The following is a 21,572-nucleotide window of genomic DNA, read 5'->3' as shown; positions in this document are numbered from 1 at the left end:
TGGTAATATTTTTTCTTTATTAGTAACACATAAAATAACTGTCATAATCAATGGCATCTTAGATTCAATGAAATAAAGCACACTGTTTGCTAATGATAAACCTTACAAATATAATTTATGTAAAGGTATACATCTTAAAAATGGAACGATGAATCTTAATTAAATGTATACTAATAATGTATATATCAACATTTTCTGTAGATGAATATGTTTCAGGATTTTTAAAAATATATAACCTTTATTATATTTTTTTCTATTACCATTTAGTCCCCTTTTCCTCTCTTCCCCCGTTTCAGATTTTCACTGAGTTTAAGTTTAGTTGTTAGGAATGAAATCAATGAAACATTTTATCTGTTGGGAATTTAAAAATTATAGTACTTACACAGACTATACTAATGGCATATGATTATTAAAAATACGTAATAAACTTATACACATTTTTTTCAAACTGTTTTTATCATATGCCAAGAAACAATTAAGTAACTACTGCATTTACCCTTTACCCTAATAGATACTAAATTCCTGTTATCTTGAGTACTTGCAATCAGGATCTCATTTATCACTTTATTAACATTAAGTATAAAGTGATAATTTCTAATTTCTGAATTCATCTTATTTTTCCCTCAGATTTTATTATCATTATTTTCCTCATATTTTATTTAGACTAAATGCCCCTCTATAGATATATATGTGAACATACATGTTAGTTCCATTTAAAAACTACACACACACACATATATGTATATGATGGTAGTTAATTAAAAAATGTGTTAATTAACCAATGTTATTTTCCTTCTTCCCTTTTGGGGGTTCAAAAATGACTATAGCCAAAAAGGGTGCAATATAATTTTGAGATTATTCAGTTCAGTATTTCATTGTTTTTCTTTATAACATCATTAATTTCTACTTGAGTTTGTTAAGTATTTCCTAATTTAGATGTTTCTGCTTTAACTAAAGAGAAAAGCTACTTCTAGCACCTGATAACTAACAGTACTATAATAGAATAATTATCAATAAATTCACGAAAACTTTAATTAAGAAAGATCATTACTGATTAAATTTAGAGGGCCACAAGAAAATTAAGTATCAAAAACATTCCACTTATATCTGATAATCTATAACATAGAGGAAGTAAATTCTAACTGACAACATGGAAACATAATTTAACTGTCAAAGTTATGAACCATGTATTTAAAAATGTTTCATCATGTAATATTCTATTACATAATCTAAAACTGAATAGGCTTAAGACAATTCTACTGGAAGCCTCAGAATAAATTTTATTTTAGAATTTAACTTTTTACTATTACTAAGCCATAGTTATATCCCTGTGGTTTCATGAAGGATTAGCTTGCCATTTCCATTTCTTGATTTAACAAATCAAATTCAACCATTTGTTATCTTTTAATATTTAAACTTCCACTCCTTTACTCATGCATTCATTCTATAAAATTCATTCCATTCTTTTCATGGAGCATCTCTTATGTGCCTACTATTACTTAATAAATTCCTGCTATTCCACTTGAAAGGCAGCCTGTAAGAACCTGACTACCAAGATCATGAAAATATTACAGTAGAAAAGAGTTATTTCCTATCCCACCTATTTATTTTATACCTGCCCCTTCTATTTCAACCCATACCCTTCCACATAACTATGGACATATGAAGTTTTTCAAACTTCAGGCATATTTCAAACAAAATTTAACTGTACTAAATGCTCCTCTAGCTAACCTGACAAACACAGGCATGTTCATATGAAAAAAGCCATTAATAAGTCAACCTATTGCTCTGACTAGTGTGGCTCAGTTGGCTGAGCATCATCCTGCAAGGCAAACGGTCGCCAGTTGGATTCCAGGTCAAGGCACATGCAAGAAGCAAGGGATCAATGCTTCTGTCCCACATTATGCTTCTCTCCCTCTCTTCCCTTCTCTCTAAAGATAAATCTTTAAAAAAAATAATAAGTTAACCTGTTATCCCTCTTAACATGTAGCAACTGTTTTTGTTTTTGTTTGTCTGATTTTTTTTAACTGATCTTATTTAGGAACAGAGCCTTACTGAAGAGAGAACCCAGGCTAGAAGAAGGGGTGTGGCTCCGGGCCTTGCATTTTTCCTTACACAGCTATATGCTGTGTATGTTTTCAAAAAGTAACAATAGCTAACATTTATCTAATATATTACAGGTACTGTTCTGTTTACTTTAAATGTTATTAAGTCATTTTATCCTCAAAATAATACTAGAAGGCAAGTATTATCATTATCCTCATTTTCATGTACAAAAAACTAAAGGTGAAGGAGGTTAGGTATTTGTTCAGGATCACAATTCTTCTAAGCAACAAAACTGGAATTTGAACAAATGCAACTGGCTCCAAAGCCAAAGAATTTAACCACATTATGATACTGCATGCCCAATCTAACTCACAGAAGTGCTGTAAAGATTAAGTGAGACTATATCAAAGCACTCTGAAAAGGACACTCTACTCCCTGTATGGTTAAAACATTTAATCTATAGGTGACAGAGGCATTGTTGGTTTTCTTCAGATTAGTCTTCCTAGAGTACATCAAATCAAACATGTGTGTTAAATAAACACCAACTCTGACTATGTGTCAACTACAACTTATTTACACATTTAGTTACTTTTAAAATTTTTGTTTCACATTGTTATTGACAGTTAAGTTCCAGAATATATTCCCTTTAATTTAACTGATATCAATCATTTGAGATTAGCAACAACCCTAGTCATCCAAAATTTTACAAGAAAATGTTTACTACATCACAAAATGCTATTAATTAAAATGATGCAACTAAGCTATTTAAATGATGACTCACACAGAAATTAAAAACTTGGCAAATTCAAAATTATGAAATGTAGTGGCTTATTGGAAAGCACAGACATAAAATATTTCTAATGACTAATATAGCAACTCTAGGTTGTATATGGATTTCATTTCCAAGTATACATTTTCTGCCAAAATGACAATAACCTTTGTCTGATAAAAGATGACCAAGGAATTGTTTTATTCTAACAGCTTAATAACAATATAAGGCAAGCTTCAATTTTACTTACCTGCCTACAATTTATAAAGTGCTCTATCAGACAGTCTTATCAATAGTTTTATCAACTACTCAATATACTGCCAGATATCTAACATATATAATCAGTAATATTAATATATATATCTTTCCAGTACAATTATCACCTTATTTTCTCATGAATGCTATCTCTGCAACAAATATTAAATTGACCAATGCTGTGTATTAAAATAATTTCTTGTTAATAACCTATTTCTAACAAAAATACATCACAGAATGAATCAGATACTCGGCTGCAATAAATCACTGTTCCTTCCCTATTAATTTACATCTTTCAAAAATCTGTTTCTCTACTATAATTTAATTATTTCTGATTTCCCCTGATGTATGTTGTTTTCTTTCCTTGAAACGAATTCACTTCTGCTGTCTGTTGTCTCTAGTGATCCCCCAACCCCCAGATTTAAACTTGCTGTAACTTTTCAAGTTTACCTACAAATTTCCTCGTTTTATGTGTTGTTTTTTACTAGTTTCAAAAATATAGTACTTTGTCTATATCTCTTACTTTAATTGTTAACTTTCAATACATTAAAAGATTAAATACAGGGTTTCATAAATTAAAATTAGACATAATACTGGAAAAATAAGACACTTTTTCATAGCAAAACCTTTAAATATGAGTAGAAAATTATCTTTCAAATTGCATTTTAGCTGTCTGCAAATAAAATACAAAATCAATAATATTAATTATTGCTCTATTATTGCAAGAGAAACCATGTTATTTAATGATACGGACAGAAAGGCATCAGGACCTAACACTATAATTCAGTTTGGTGGTTACATTTAAAATGCTGAGAATTAATTTTTTTTATAAAACTGTTTTAGTTCTGAATATCTACATAGTGTATTAATAACTTCTAAAGGAAATGAAGATTTTCATTATAGGGGAATTCTTTCTTCATTGGGTACTTTCTTGTGTGGAAAAAAAGAAGACTAAATACTTTACCTAATATTTCATACAAAGGTTACAAAATAACCAAATATTCCTATAAAAACAATTCTAATCTACACTGGCCTTAGGTTTTTACCCTTACCTGCAAAACAAACATACATATAGAACAAATAACATTTATTACATTTTATTTTTTGAAACAGTATTGGATAATTTGTAAAATAAAAATACCTAGGATTCATGTATCCTCCTAGAGCAATTCTTTGTCCTTATAATTCTCCTGGAACATTAATCCTCCCTTGGCCTCTTTACTACATGGATTAAATCAGAAGGGCCGTGAGAGTAAAGGGCTGCTTATCAGTGACTAAAGTAATCTTAGTTTTCTTGCCATTCCATTTAGTCCAAGGTTATGAGACAATATTGTATTTTACGTTTTCAAAGTACAAGATGCCCAGTGGAGTACAACTAAGAGGTTAAAAAATCTTATAAAACAATGTAATGCATGTTCTGTAAAGAAAGTAAATTTGAAATGAACAGTTATATGGGGGGTTTGGTTTTGTTAGTTTTTCTTTTTCTGTTTTATATATACACACACACATACACACACACATATAAAACATTTTCCTTTTAAATTCTTTTTACTAATATTAATGTAAAAAAGAAAAGCAATGTTCACAGGATGGTAAAATTTAGATCTTGGAATATTATCTAATTCATTCAAAAAAGAAACAGAGTATACATAGTATCTAAGCGATGAAAACTCCAAAGGGGGAGTAAACACGGCACACATAACAAAGGAATTAAATTTGATTCAACCAACTTACCCAATTTTTGTCTTCTCTTTTAACTTAGAACAAGTTCTTGTTTTTTTGCTCTCTTTGTCCTTTGGCTTGGCTTTCATCCTTCGACCTCTCTTTTCCTCTCTTCCTTCAACTGAAGCACTAGGAAAGTTTTCAGGGCTCATGACTCGTGGAATATTGCGCTCCCCACGCTCCTTTGCTTTGGCTATGGCCTCTGATATTATCCGATTGGCCTTTTCTTGCTTGCTTTCTGATTCCACCTTTTTTCTCTGCTTCTTCTCAGACATGATCCTCACCTGGGTATTCTGCAACTTAGTATATGTCCCAGAACCATCATTCTTCTTGGAAGATGGAGGCTAAAGAAACCGAAATATTGTTTATACAACATACCAGAGTACATAAAAAAAAAATTAACATAAACATCTGAAAATTTTAAATTAGGCTTAAAGAAGTAAAATACACGACCAAATATGTGAGTGTTACAAATTTAAAATCAAAACATTTTGCTAGTCTAGAAATTAGTGTAGGTATAAAATAAAAAGCTCAACTACTGCTTTTAAAAATGAAGTTTTAAGAAGGACAATATAGATTCACTGGTATTTTCATAGCATTCTTGATTAGTTAGTTGATTCAAATATTGCCCTGTAAATACGGCCGATTCAAATTTTATCCTGTAAATATTTAGAAATATTAAAAAAGGTATTTTTTCTTCACTTCAGGACTCTGAAAATTATTAATATTCAAAATAGCAATTTTAATATAAGATGACTACTCTTTATAGTTTATTATGATTTTTAGATAATAAATCCTCTGCTTTACAAGAAACTAGAACTAGAGCCTGAACTCATTAAAATCATTTTAATGTGCAATCTATGCAGCAACATAGCTAGTTAGTAAACAGACATTCCCATACTTAAAATTAGAGAAAGTTTTAGTTTTTCTGTGAAAGAGTTAAATGTTTTTTTCTCTTTGTATATCATAATTATTTTGCTCAAGCAATTCTGAAAAAGAAACAAGTTTTATAGTTTTCCGTTAAAATTATTAATATTTTAGCAATATCACAGGAAGCAGATCAACAGCATTTTTTAAATATCCTTTTCAAACACGCATTCATCCACATATACTTAGATCACAGTTTTGTTATGTTCTTACCCGTAAACATGCCTCTGACTATAGCAAAGGAAAAAACCACCAGGAATTTCCAAACACATTTTCATGCTGATTCCAGTGTACTTCACTGGATATCTTTTCTATACCTGCCTCATCAAAGGTTTCAGAGCAGTGCTGCGGCACTGGGGGAGGAAGGAGGGTTTAGAATCGCTCACTAAAATGCCACCTTAAGGCCTACAGGCTACAACAAATAACCAAGACTCGAGAAAACAGCAACAAGCTCAAGATGGCGATGCAGTACGACTCCCGCAGCAGCAGCCAGTAATAAGGAAGGTTATTCAATCCCATTAGCCTTTTAGCCCAAAGAACCCCTCCTCCTCCCACTCATTCAGGCTTTCACTTACCCTTCCTCTTGGCCTCTTCACTGAAGACATTTTTGGCGTCAGACAAAGGCTTGCCCTCTGCTTTTTCACCACCCCAGGCAGTGCTCAAGAAAAAAGCATTGAAAGAAGATTCCTAAATGGCCTATTTAGCAAGCTGCAACCAAGAGATGCACAACCCTCCACAAACACACATTGTGATTGATCAACACATTTCTGCCTTGGCAAGTTTATCTCCACTGTTCATCCTATTTAGATGTGAAAAAGGCTGTAAACTCCTCGTAAAAAGCTGAGTTCCCTCAACAGCTATAAGCAGATAGCCAGATTCCAACAAAGCACAGAAAGAAATGAATGCACAAAGCATCAAAATGCATCAGCATGAATATTAGAGATGTCGTTAAAAATACTGACTCCTTCTGCGGAAGTAGGCCAGCAGATGGTGCTACCAGTTATTATTCCATTAGACTCTGCAATTTAACCCCCAATGGACTGTTCTTCCCTCCATGTAGCACATTAACTCTCACTCTGCCATTTCCTGCAGCCAAGTGTTTAAAAATATACATTAAAAACCTAACTTTTAAAAATCACCTGAAAACTAAAACGGTGGTGAAGTAGCTTTATGTAGCTATTAGTATTAAAAAACCAAATCCAACTCAAATTTTTCCTGGAGAACAACACTTTTCCCCATGGTACTCTACAATATTCAAAATATAAAAATAGCTGAAGGTAAGCAAAGGGTTAAAGAGCAGGTCATGCAAATGAACACAAAACAAGTGACTTCTCTTTAAGAAATTAGATAAGGTCTCTTATGATTCTTCTAACAATAAGCTAACAATGTTAATTTTAAAATAGAGAAGTTATTTTCACTTAAATTCTAAAAAGAATTTTTAAATGAACACACGAGAGCTGCTATAAGGAATTACTAACTACACTTAACATTCTCCTTAGACTTGAATACATTAATTAATTTTCCTAAAATAAAAATCTCATAAAATCTTTCTGATCTTTATTTCTCATATTCTATTTTAACTGAATTTTTCAGATAAAATTCTAGTTTTAGTTCCTTACTAAAAAATAAGTACGTAACAAGTCCACAACTTTTCCTTCCATAAAAATATAAGCAGTGCCTTTAAATTGCTAAAACATAATTTTCACTGCTTCAAAATTGAAGTTTACCTCTTTTATTTATCTATTTTTTTTCACTTGGTCTTGGCAAGTCATCTGATACCGCTATCAAACAATCCTTTAATTTTTTTTCCTTTTAGGCATCAAAAATCTCAAAACAGAGTAACATGCCCTGGCTGGTGTGGCTTAGTGGGGTGAGCCCCAGTATGTGAATTGAAAGATCGTCAGTTGGATTCCTGGTCAGGGCACATGCCTGGGTTGCAGGCCAGGTCCCCAGTAGGGGCATGCAAGAGGCAACCAACCAGTCGATGTTTCTCTCCCTTTCTTCCCTCCTTCCTCCCTCTCTAAAAATAAATAAATAAAATTGGGTTTTTTAAAACAGTAACATTATATGAACAGTGTACCAGAAAGACCAATCTGGACAGCAGAGGAGAACATTAAAGGCAGAGGATTGACGACTAATGGCAAGGACAGGATCTGAATGACCTGAGAGGTCATCTATGTAAAAAATCACAATAACCAATAATAAGGGCTAATGCTTATCAAGTGCTTACTGTATTAAGTGCCCAGCGGTATTCTAAGCATTTTACACAGAATAACCAATTTAATCCTGAATGATAATAGGGTTATAGTGATAATGGAGACAAATGAGAGACATGCTCTTAGAGGAGAATTACAAAATGAGAGAACAACCCTAAGAGCAAACAAAAAATAATAATGATAACAATAATAAGAGCTAACACTTATTTAGTCCTTACTGTGTGCCAGGCACTATTACTAATATTACATATATAGTAACTCAACCTTCAAAACAATCCTGTAAGAGATGGACTACTGTTATTCTCATTGTCATAGCTGAGGAGGGACTGGCCCATGATCATAAAGCTACCTGAAAGATGAAGCAGGGATTAAAAGGCTGGGAGCCTTGCTCTGGCCAGAGTGGATCGGTGGGCTGGAGCTTTGTCTTGTACACCTAAGCTGCCTAAATCACCGAATCAGTTTGTGGTAAGGGTCCCTGCCCAGATGGTGGGTTTGATCTGTTTGGGGTGTGTGCCGGAAACCACCAATCAATGTTGCTCTCACATCGATGTTTCTTTCTCCCTCTCTTTCTCTCCCTGCTCCTGCTTCCACCCTCTCTAAAAAATTAATGAGTATGTCCTCAAATGAGAAAAAGAAGAAAAAAATAGGCAGAGAGCCTCATTATGGAAAGCATTGCTCTTAACCATTCTATCATATTTGGTTCAAATACTATAATTTACAAGGATTAATTTGAACGCAAAAGAAAGCGACGTTCTCAAAATTGCAGAGATACTAGCAATAAAGCTAGGATGAACTTTAGGATTTTTCCCTTTCCAAGATGTAGAAATCAACTAGATACAGAGGGGTATGGTTGAAGAGCAGAAAGAGTCAATATTGGGTTTCTAGAATAAGTATTGGTACGGAAGGTAAAAGAAACAGGAAATCTAGTTGACGAAGGGTACATGACAAGTTTAATTCTTTTCACACTGAGTTTGAAATGGAGAGCTCCAGTAACAGGAAATTTGGAACTAGAATGTCAGAGAAGTCAGGGTAGGAATATAAGACATGGATTTTTATGCTGTTCTCATTCAATACCCTTAACTCACTGATACTATATCCACAGAATGTAGAACGATTTCCAAAATATCTCACTGTTACAAAACTTTCCAGTAGAGTCTATCATTTGACACAAAATCCTAATTATTTAACATTAAATCTTAACAGTAGACAACAGTCTATGATCAAATATTTCTTCTATTAGAATACAATATTTTAAAACTATGTTCCCACAGAACATCAATGATGAGGTGTTAACTAATTTAGTTAAGTAACTATATGTAGATCACTTCCCAATTCACACATACATATGACATACAAAAAGGTTTTTTCAAAGTTACAGTCTCTTTTTTCCCATATATGAGCACTCATCAAATTCTGTCAAAGCTACTTAGTTGTATTTAGTTTTGTTTTCCTCCTCTCAGTCCCAACAGCCCCGTTGAATTAATTTCTCACTTGTTATGATTACATTGCAGTTATGTAGGGAAATACTCTCCCTTATCCACAGAAAATATATGAAAGTCTCTGCGAGTGATGGACCATCAGCCTTGCACTCTACTCTCCAATTCTTTACAAAGTGAAAGAATATCTTTTATTTCACTTGTGATTTTTCTCGAGTTTGTCAGTCTCAAAATACCAGTGTTTTTTTTTTAAATGAAAAATAAAGGCAAAGCCCTTGGTCCCAAAGAGCCTATATGCTAAATAAGAAAAAAATAAAAAGGGAAAAGGCACATATATTAATAGCACGTCCAAAATTTCTAAGAAAAAGAAATTATAGCAAAACATAAAGATGGTATCATGTACTATATTAATTATTTTGATAACAACCATGAGGAATATAGAGAAGACCTGGACATATTTCAATATTGAGGAAACTCAAGGATTTATGGTATGAGTGTTTTTTAAACTACAGGTCATGGCCTAATAGCAAGATGTGATATAAATTTAGTGGATCCAGACAAGCATTAAAAAGTAAAACAAAACAGAATGACAAAGGATGGCATCTAGCCCTTACAAACGTTAACTCTTACAAAATTAGAAAGTTTTCATACCACCTGCTTTCCTCTTTCCCTTCATGAGAAAAGGGAGCAAAGAAATTTTGGCAAGAAATTAAAGGTGTTAAAATCTGAGTGGGGACTCAGGTCTCGTCCCTTCTGGTGAAATAATTTTCCCACCTACTCCCTGCCACACACCTGCATTAGCGAATTCATCTATTTTAAATACTTGTTTACAAATACTTAAAATTATTGAATCACCAGTGTATGGACTTAAGTGGAAATTGTAAACTTCCAAAAAGAAGGGGGGAATGATTACATCTACTATAGAGCGTAGGTTCCTCTGTTGGGAAAAAAGTATATACATATTTTTCAAACAATATGAAGGATTAAAAGGTCTCAAATAATAAAACAGATATAATTCCTTAGTAAGAATAAAACAGAGAACAAGGAATTTTCAACAACATAGATAAAACTGCAGTGTAGCCAAAAATCTTTCAGCCTTTCTCAGGAGACAGGATTCATGGGCTTCAGGACTGGGATGAAGTAGATGAAGGTTCCATTGGAAGAAAAAATAAAACAGAATAGGCGGGGCAAACACTGAGCACACAATGTGGAGGACGTAACAAAAAGAACCACTAGTGAAACCCCAAAAGACCAAGTTTAAGGAGCTAGCAGATGAAGAGGATCTAATGATGGAAAACAAAAAGAAACCACCAGAATGTGTAAGATGAGTACCAAGAAAGAGTAGTAAAAGGAAAGGGTTAAAAGCTCTGCAGTCAAACGCAAAGTATTTCATAGTAATTTGATATTATAAAGCTAACTTATAAGGTATTTTAGTTCCCTTAAATTGTTTATAGTAAGCCAGCGTGCTAGTTTTTAATCTCAGGAAGAATCATAATAATTATCTACTTAAAAATTCACATTAAACCAACTTCCAAAAACAATAAATTTGTAGTTAATTTCAGGAATGTATCAAACATTAGTGCAGTGACTTATTTTGGTTTTTATTTATTACATATAATTTTTCCCCCACAAGCTACCAATAAAGACTTGCTTTTAAAGAAAAAAAAGGGCAAAAATTGTTCCAAGAGCATATTATAACCTGTCAATCTTCTTCTGAGTTTTACCCTTAGATTTGTTTTCATAGTTTTTGATTAAAGTGAAGCAATTACTTTACTTCACTTTCTTCACACCTGTAAACCGCCATGCTCACAATAAAAGGCTTACTTTCGTCTTGTGATGTGTGCAGTACCCAGGTTTCTACTTGTAGCTAACATGACGTTAATTTTTTTTAGTGTCATAAATCTTGAATTTTACATTAAAAAGGTAATACTATGAAAAGTATTGCCTTTATCTTAATCACCCACACAGCTGTTCAGGCAAACAGTAGACATTCATAAAAGTTCTGTATTTTTAAAAATAAAAATTATTATATGACTTACAGGAAACACAGAGAAAGGAACTTGTTAGAAGATACCATGGGGATGTAATCCGCAACATCCAGAATGTGGGAAACTCTACAAATGACTCAGTTTCCTTAGCAAAAAAAATTGTAAGAAACAAAACAAAGAAGGGGAACTACAGACTAAAAGAGACTTAAGACTAAATATGAGAAAATAGGAGAAAAAAGAGGTACACTTAAAATACCCATCAATCAATTGTAATATCTGGTCCTTCTTTTGATATTGATGTGAACAATTTAACTGTAAAAATACATTTATTAAACTACTAAGGAAATTTTAACTTTGGATATATGATTATGGAGGAATTATTGTTATTTTTAGGTGACAAACTGATTGTGCAGTTTTAAATACTATAATCTTTGCATATTAGATACATAAACTGAAATATTTACAGATGAAATGATGATTAGCATGACAAGAAAACTAGATGCATGTTGGAAAAATGATAAGCAATAAAGACTGAAAAGCAATGGGTTAGATCATCAGAAGTGTCATAAGTCATGCTAAAATACCTGGACATTACACTGAAAGAATTAGGGAAGCAAGAAATGATTATGTATAGAAAAGTAATAGGATCAAATTTTTAGATTTAAGGTCAGTAAATGATTTCAATAACTATATCTGAATACATGACAAATTTTTTTATTTAGCCATACATGATATTAAAATATATAATATTTAACCTGCTATTTTATATCAGTTTGTGTGGCTTTTTCAATGATGTATTGTTCAAAAGTTCACCTTTTGCATCCAGATAAAAGTGTATTTTTAAAACCACAATACCGCACCCAAGTTCACTACTGAGTGACAACACTAAATTTGTTGAATTCATCAGTCCCTAAATTACCAGTGGTATTGAAAGCTACTCGTGACATAATGGTGTGACTAAGGAAACGGGCTTTGGAGTCAGTCAGCCCTGGGTTTTAATCCCAGTTCCATCATTTATATTTGGGTTTCAGCTTTGCAAAGGATGATGTAAGTCCCACAAGGTGGGACAGAGTGGGCCTGCGAGAGATCTGATAGTACTACTCCAAATGGTGTGCAATTTGAAACTAATGAACTAACATATTTTGCCATGTATAATGCGCACCCACGTTTTTGGCCTAAACTTTCAGGGGGAAAAAAAACTCTTTTTAATTTTTTAATTCCATTTTTTACTTATTTACATTTAGAAATAAAACCTACTGTCATATTCCAGGGTATTACTTTGTATATGGATATCATTATTGCTTTCTAGAGTTACACTTTTAACTCATAAGCATAAATAAGAGAATTAAAAACATTTACATAGATACAGAATTGGTATAATGAGCATCCTTATTTTTCCCTTAAAAATTTGGGCAAAAAAGTATGCATTATACATGGAAAACACAGTATTTATTTCTGGAGTTTTCTATTTAACATTTTTGGACCAAGGTTGACCGCAGAACTGAAACTGTAGAAAGTCAAATTATGGATAAAGGGGAGCTAACATATGAATTAGATTTTAGATGATACATGGAATTATTATCCTGGGTGTGACAGTGGTTAAAAGAATCTCCTCTTTCTTAGGAGATCGATGATGAAGCATTTAGAGGTAAATTCTCATGATGAGTGCAATTTACCTTCAAATCATATAGCCAAAAACAAACCTGTGTATTCATCTATAAATAAAAATAAAGCAAATGTGGCAACATGTTAACAACTATTGAAATGAAAGGACATTTATTTACTATTCTTTTATTTACTTATTTCATTTTATTTACTTTTCTAGATACTAAATATTTTTCATTAAAAACAAAAAAATAGCTTGTCTTGGTCACTGCCATAGTAATTAACAGCTCATGACTGGCAAGACACAAAATGCATTCACAGGACATTTTCACTTTCATGTCTGGAATTCCAAGAACATAGTTTTGTTTTTAAGACTATTCTAAACTATACAGTCATCCACAAACTCCTAAAGTATTTCATAAAGCAATAATATTTGAACTGGTAGAAAGTGAACCTAATTGATTAGGCAGCGATTATGACTTCCATGGAGAGAAAATCATTCTCATCATTGACAGGCTATCCATAACCCTCACTAAATGACCGGCTTTCACCAACTAACTTCACAAATCTGTGCCACTGCTTAAAAGAAAAGTTTCCTTCAGATCAGGCAAGAGGGGTCCCCTCCTTGGGCTGCACAATTTAAGGAATCTGGGTCCTCTGCCACACCACTCCCCAGTGCGTCAAAAGGGTGTACTACCCCTCCCCTTTCCTAGAACATGCGCGCCAGAAGAATTCTCTACCTAAAACTGCCTCACTTCCACTTGCAGAGGATGCCGACCTCTATTCCCTAGGTTTGTTCTCTCAAGGAACTCCTTGTTTGGCAAGGAACACATATTGCCCGTATGTGCATGCTTAGGCCAGAGAGAAGGAGAGGGAAAGGTGGAGCTTGGGTATGTAGGCTGAGAAGTTTACATGCATTCATGAGACCTCTGGAGGTGCAGGATGGAACCAGGGTGAAAATGGAATGTGGAGTGGCCCACTTCTGCCACACTCTGGATGTGGAACTCCAGAAAGTCTAAGAATTCTAAAATCAAGCCTGTGTTCTTTGTCAAAGAAGAAGAAGAGAACATATCCTTCTTTAAGACTTTACTGATTTTATGTATAAGAGCTTCCATTTGTACTGTTTTCCTGGGACCCACAAATTTAGGGCAAGCCTACATAAATGCAAGTTAAGAAACAGTTATGTAAGAAAAGAATTTAAAAAATGACATGAGATTAAGGAATCTCTTTTAGACCATGTCACTAAAAAGCTATATAAACTTTATATCTGGGCCTCTACAAACTGTTAACTTTTTAAAACTTGATTAATGATTAAAGCTTCTTCTAGTTCTAAAAATTTAAAAACAAAACAGAGTAAAAAATTACTATTAAACAATAAACTGACTTTACAATTTATAAAACACTTTTTTTAAAGATTTTATTTATTTATTTTTAGACAGAGGGGAAGTGGGGGAGACAGAGAGGGAGAGAAACACCAGTGTGCAGTTGCCTCTCACACCCCACCCCCCCAACTGGGGACATGGCCCGCAACCCAGGCATGTGCCCTGACTGAGAATCGAACCGGTGACCCCTCAGTTCACAGGCCAGCATTCGTTCAGGCCACTGAGCCATACCTGCTATGGCAAAGCACTCTTAAATTCATTGTTCATTATCACATTTATTAATCAGCAATGCCAGCAATATAGATATATGCATATTACAGATGAGAGAACTGACTAGGTTAAGGTAACTTGTCTAAGATTACTATGATAGTAGATGACAGGGTCAGGACTTGAACCCAGTTCCCTTGACTCCAAATTCAGTGCTTTTCCCACTTAATCAAAGAGACTTACATGTAAAAGCTGACTTTCAAAAGATTTATTTTGTCCAACACTGGAACTGAGAAACAAATGACTAATGCCAAAAACAAAGATGAAAACTACCTAATTCCTCTCCTTCATAAACAGCTCATTTGTCTGTTGACAGAAAGTCATGAATTCAACTTTTGAGTCATTATGGTTCAATTCAGTAAGTGATACAACCACATGAGTAACATTAAGAAAGTGCTGAAAGCACATGATATAGTGCAATAAAGTCAATAGCATTTTTACAAAATGAAATATAGTTAACACTTTGTAAATCAGATTATCTGATTTTTTCAAAGAAGTACTGATTTCCTCAATATTCCAATATCTAAGATGACTTATGGATTTAACTTGAAATTGTATAAAATTATTTTATAATCAATATTACTATTAAAACAAGTAAAAACATTGGATTATATATAACAAAATCATGACTTTTTTTATCTTTTCTCAATACTTATTTTTCTCAAATCTGTGTTCAAGTCTTAGGTCTGCGACTTACAAGCTATTGTACCTTGAATCCAGTTTTTTTTCATTTATAAATTAAGATATCACCAGTAACAACATAAGATTATTTTGAGGATAAAATCTGATAACATATTAAAAGTACCCAGTGCAATGCCTGGAATAGGGCTGGGGCTACTAAATAATTGTTGAATAAGTGAAAATTTTGTTGTTTTTTTCAAAAATTGTTGAGCTTATTTAAATCATTTAAGTATACTCATACATTATTGAAAAATCTGGAACCATAAGTTTCAAATAGCCCCACTTGAATAATTTTACTCTAAACCACTAAATAATTCTTAGCACGAGAAGCAGAGAGAGGAGACTGAGCAGAAATTATTTTTCTTCTAAGACACTCAAACATGTTTTTTATAATGTGAGGTCAAAAAGTCATAAAAACCGGTCTTTATTAATTAATTCTTTAAATATCTTCTAATTGGCTTCATGGCTTGTGGTAGATTGTCCTTGGGTACAATGTAATCTCAAGTGTCCTTGTAAGTCAGGGGAGCGGGGGGCATAATAGAGTCATGCAATGAGAGGAGGACTCTGTACCAACCATGGCTGGAGGCGACGTTTGAAGGGGCCCCAAGCCACACAATGTGGGCAGCCTCCATAAACTGGCAAAAGCAAGAAAAGGAATTCTCTCCTGGAGCTTCTAGAAAGGGATACATCCCTGCCAATACCCTGATGTTTGCCCAGTGAAACCGGTTTCAGATTTCTGACTTCTAGGACTGTAAGATAATGAAATTGTGTTCTTTGAAGATACCGAATTTGTGATAGACTATTACAATAGCAATAAGTAACTGATACATGGCTACAGGTCACTTCCGTTTTCAATATTCCCATACTCTAAGGCAGTAAATGTCAACCTTTTTCATTTCATGGCACACACAAACTAATTATGAAAATTCTGGGGCATACCAGAATATATTATATTTTTTCCCAGACTGACCAAAAAATAGGTTTAATTTTGACTCATTCACTCCAGACAGCTATTGATGTGTTGGTTGTTTTTTTAATTGACAGTCTAAGGGGAAAGAGGTCAGTGCCCCTGACTAAGCAGTCAGGTATTGCATGCCACAGAAGTTCCTGTGGCACACCGGTTTGCAAAATCACTGTTCTCAGGCCACAGAGGGCAGTGTGGGCCCCAGAGTCCTGCTGTCTGTATCTGAGTCCCTGGTCTGCCATTTACTAGCAGTATGACCCTGAGCAAGCTACTTAACCATCTTATCCTTCAAGTTCTCACCTGTAAAAAGGATAGTAAAATCTACCTCAGAGTTGTTTTGAAGATTAAATGAGAAAATACATGTAAAGCCATAAACATGAGGATAACTGCTGAATATTTATGGGCAGTTTTTGTACTTTTATTATTCATAATTGTACAAACCTTCGAAGGAAAGTTTGTACATTTACCTTGATTTTCTAAGACTCTGTCTAATCATGGGTACACAATTTATTATACAAAGATGTTCATCATAGTACCCAAAAAGAATAAACTGGTTAAGTAAATTACAGTCTTCTGCATTAAAAATTATTATGCAGTCATGAACATGGTGTTATAACTCTTCCAAGTAAGGCCAAGATAGAGCAACAGGAACTAGATTTACCCTCATTCTTGAAACTACTGAAAAATCAGGTAAAATGCAAAACAATAGTGTTTAGACATTGGACACCAGGCAACCCATGACAGTGATCCCTGAAAGAAGGGCAACAGATGAGCAAGGCCGGCAAGGGGTGTGTTTCTAAGCCGCAGGACAGGGAGAAGAAGAACCCAAGTGGAAATCTCACAGCACCCCTGAGCTGAAGAGACAGCTGGAAATCCAGACAAGCCAAAGAGGCTAGTATGCAGGGAAAGGTCTGGAGAGAAGGGAGTTTCACAGGAAAGACCTTCAGAGATCTTCAGAAGGGCCCCTCTGGAGGCTTTAGATAAGTTATTGAACAGCACTACCATTCCCCAAGGCCCAGAAATAAACCACCTGAAAGCAGCCAATATCGCACTAGGGCCTAGAATAGTCCATCTTTCCACCTTGTACTTCACAGGCACTGGACAGAGAACTCATGTGGCTATTGTGTCACTACTGAGGGAAAATTAGCCCTAGAATACAGACTGCTCTAGTTCAGCCTAACAAAGCTTAAAAATAGATCTTATAAAGATAAACCAATTTCCAAGCAACTTCACTATGTTCCAAATCAAAACTCAAGAATATTTATAGGAATATAAAACTTTTCATCACTCAACAAAGTAAAATTCACAATGTCTGCCACCGATTCAAAAATTTTCTAGCATGCAAAACATCAGAAAATATCAACTATATTGAGGGGGGAAAATAAATCAGTAAAATCAGTCTCAGAAATGACACAGACGATAGATTTAGTTTGTAATAAATTAAAGTGGATTAGAAGCTTATAAGAAAAGGCTCTGCTTTCTTGGCTCTGCCATTTACAAAAGCAATTGAACCTTAGTTGTATATTACGTGTACAAATATAATATGTATATGAAGAATCAAAGAGCTACAGACTACCAACACATTATGAAACAAAGAACTAATCCAGAAACTTAGGAGAATTTTCTTTAAATAGATGGGTCAAGGAAATTAATTTTTTGTTTGTAAATCACTCATCCCAAATCACTAAGCTGGAGGGCTAAGTGAAAATGCTGGAAACCACTGTCATTTGAAATTGAATCAGAAATGCAAAGAGAACAGCTCTGAAATTCTAATATAGACCAATGGGGAAGGAAGACAATTTTCAGTCTGAGTTCTTCAAAGGGTAAGGGTCTCATTTTACTCATTTTGCAAACTCAGTGCCCAGCATTATCTCTTACTCCTGGTAGACATTTAGTAAATACTGAACAACCAAAAGCAGTAAAATGCAACATTTCCAAAACACAGATATAACATAAAATTCAATCATTCACATATACAGTTTAAACTTACATTTGACAGATTAAATAATGGCATATTTTTTAACCCTAAAGATATAGTTCAACCTTAAGACACTGAAAGCTACACATGCAAAAAAGAAACCCAAAAAACCCCCCAAAACAACAACACCAACAACAACAACACCAACAACAAACTCTGAAAAAACTATTTCTCAATTTGGAGACAACCAGTTATAACAGTATTTTACAACAGAGCATATATTAAATGTGTCTGACCATAGTGTGGTATTACTCTCATTTCTGATCACCCTTCAACACTACTATAGAGTTTAAGCTGTAAAGGGAATCGGCTAACTAGTTATGTGGCAGCAAGTAGGCCACGACCTCTCCAACGCCATTTCTGCTTTTTATATATGGGAATAGAGTAAAATCTTGTCCGGCTCTAAAATTCTATGATTTCATTAAATGGTCAAAGTAAATTTGTACTGTTTTTCACATATACAAACATATATTCAGGTAGGAAACACCTCGCTTTAAAGAATGTTCTTGCATGATTGGTAGGTGTTACTTGCATAATAAATCTGCAAGGTATTATTTGCAGAGTTGGCATGATGCTGCTTATAAGAATTTTCAGAATTCTTAGTTGTCTAAGCCAAAATACAAAATAGAAATTCTGTATAGGAATTAACCTTTTGGTTGCTTTTTCTTTTTCAATTAAAATGGGCTAGTTTTTGGTTTTGACATTTGTAAAATCTTCTGGATTAAAATGTTCTATCTGAACTGGGAAATTTGTGGATTTTATTAAACTGAAAACTGCAGTCCAAGCCTCCTATGTGCTTACTCTATTTTTCCATATATTACCCACATCTTATTGTATTAAAATATTTCCTTAATTTAAAATCATTTCAGTCCAATTACCCAAAGAAACCTGATCACCCATACAAGTATTCCAAAGAAATTTTATATTCATGTTACCATTATAGGAATAAAGTTTGATGGCTCAGTAGCCCCTAACACATTATTTTCAATTTCAGAAATTATAATGATAAGGAAATGACTGAGAGTTCGGAAGGGATCTGGGAGTACACTTCATCAATCAAAGACAACAGAATTTTGTTAGACCTACTTTGAAGTTCGGCTTGAATGTCATGCTCTTTGCATACTGCACTAATCCACAAATTTCTCACCAACTAATGCCCCTTCCCATCCCTGGATCTTACTTCCTGTCCACCTCTCACTGTTAAGTATGCATGTTACAGATCGATAGCCTTAAAGCTACTGTTAAGAACCAGAGTTTCTGTTACTCTGATCCCTGGCAGGCAGTGCAGAGCTCAACTCTTCTATAATACAGTAGTACATAATTTCATAAAGATCATTAGAACTAGTTAATATTCCACAAATTTCCCAGTTCAGATAGAACATTTTAATCCAGAAGATTTGACAGAAATGTCAAAACCAAAAACTACCCCTTTTTAACTGAAAAAGAAAAAGCAACCAAAAGGTTAATTCCTATACAGAATTTCTATTTTGTATTTTGGCTTAGACAACTAAGAATTCTGAAAATTCTTATAAGCAACATCATGCCAAACACATGAAGACTTAAACAAATATGGATAAATAGAGGGGTAGTACTTTATAAGAATTTTAATTATTTAAGGGGGCAATCTAAGTATTACTTAGGTAGTTTTTCTCTTCCTTTTTGTCTAGGTACAAGTGAGTTAACAAGGTCTTAAATTGTTCATAAATCTGTTGCTTTTTTGACTTAGGAAAAATTATGACATAAAAAAAGAACTAGCAAAGAGCTTGGGATCCTCCAAGTTCAATGGGTATGAGAATAGAATAACAAATTGCTTTCTTTAGTTTTACATAGATTTTCTTCTCTTTTTAAAAATAATTACACACAAAATTAGCTATGTTTAAGATAATTTTCAGATATCTAATGTGTTCCAACAGATTCTTACTTAGGTGACGGTAATTCCTGGAGGTATAAGAATAGCATCACAAATCTGAACATATAAGACTTAGCTATTTTAAAAAATCTAAGATTTCTCTTTATCTTTTCCTAACTGAGCATTCTATCATCATCATTACCTTCTGGAGCAAAAAAAAGAGCCATATAATCAAAGGTTTTGCTACTTAATAGAATGTATTTTAAGCATCTGAAAAATTTATTCATCTATAATAAATAATTCCTTGACATTGTTTGACAGTAGAGAATTTGTCCTATTTCTTTATCTTCATTATTTGTAATCGTCACTTAGGAGCTAAACAGGCAATGTGAATGATATGTGCATACATTTAAATCCAAAATTACAACCATGGATTCTTAAGAATCAAGACAAACCTACCAATATAGCCTATTTTCCATCCATTGTAAGAATTCCTCCTGTGAACTATCTGAGTCATTCTATCTCCCTACCTCCAGTGAAAGCACTTTATTTCTTCTTCCTTATACTGTATGACAATCTGTTTATCTATGACTTCCACTTGGTACATCTCATTCTGATCTCTAAATTCTTTCAAACATTTGAAGATAATTATCAGGTTTACTTTTTGGGCATTAGTTTTCATCATATTAAAGACAACCATATAAAAAATGTCAAAACAATTTTGGAGGCAATAGCTATTTCAGCTTACTTTTTATTTTTGTTATGTTTTGGGGTTGTTTCTTCCTCTGGTAATAGATAAGCCACTTGCCATTATAGCCGGGAAATATGAGATGCCTAATCTTCTCCATTTAAAGGTTCTAAAGCAAGATTTTGCCTCATCAGTAAGGTAGATTTTTGAGAAAGGGGCAGGGTGAGTACGGAAAAGTCATTTAGTATATTATATATTACAATGCATTAACGTACTTGGAAGTATTGCAAAAGTGGTTAAGAATATATATAATGGAGTCAAATGTGCTTTGAATTCTCTGGCTGTCTACACACTGGCTGTATGAATTGGGATACGTTCTCCCTACCTCAGTCTCCTCCCATGAAAATTGAAGGAAATAACCATATCCAAATGAAAGAACAATTATGAGGAATCAAAGTGTTAATATATGTTAAGTATTTAGAACAGTGCTTGGCACAAGCTAAGTGTTCTAAGTGTTATAATTTTTGCAGTTACTGTGTACCTACTTTAAATTGAATTATTATGGTCATATATGTAAGAAAAGTTTAAAAGTATTTTAATTATCTTGATTCAGATTGTTCCGGATCTCAGTAATAATCTTACTTTTATATGGCACGTTAGTAACCTTACAATGGCAAACTATTCAGCCATTCAAAATTATTTTTGGAAAAATATTTAATGACATGAAAAATATCTGCAACATATTAATTGGAACATTAAAAAAAAAGTTTGCCAAGCAGCATTATATGATCCTAACTTT

The 21,572-nt window shown here is 33.5% G+C and overlaps 1 protein-coding gene across 7 annotated transcripts in view; it reads right to left on the bottom strand.

The window, feature by feature from the left end:
• The window catches only part of CHD9 (chromodomain helicase DNA binding protein 9), a 113,356-nt gene that overhangs the window by 70,937 nt on the left and 20,847 nt on the right, over positions 1–21,572 (bottom strand). For 4 of the 7 annotated variants that reach the window (XM_054570332.1, XM_054570333.1, XM_054570330.1 and 1 more), the window contains one exon: positions 4,805–5,136. In XM_054570332.1, coding sequence (XP_054426307.1) covers positions 4,805–5,136 — 332 coding nt within the window. Of the gene's footprint in view, positions 1–4,804; positions 5,137–5,932; positions 6,162–6,294; positions 6,627–21,572 lie in introns of those variants that run through there. The other 3 variants (XM_054570334.1, XM_054570335.1, XM_054570336.1) reach the window with 2 other exon arrangements.

This window comes from Pteronotus mesoamericanus, unplaced genomic scaffold (assembly GCF_021234165.1).
Source record: "Pteronotus mesoamericanus isolate MK-2021 breed Mesoamerican mustached bat unplaced genomic scaffold, CSHL_Meso_final contig_202, whole genome shotgun sequence".
NCBI classification, from domain to species: Eukaryota; Metazoa; Chordata; class Mammalia; order Chiroptera; family Mormoopidae; genus Pteronotus; species Pteronotus mesoamericanus.
The sequence above is the reverse complement of the archived record's forward strand: the minus strand, read 5'-3'. Positions and strand labels throughout refer to the sequence as shown.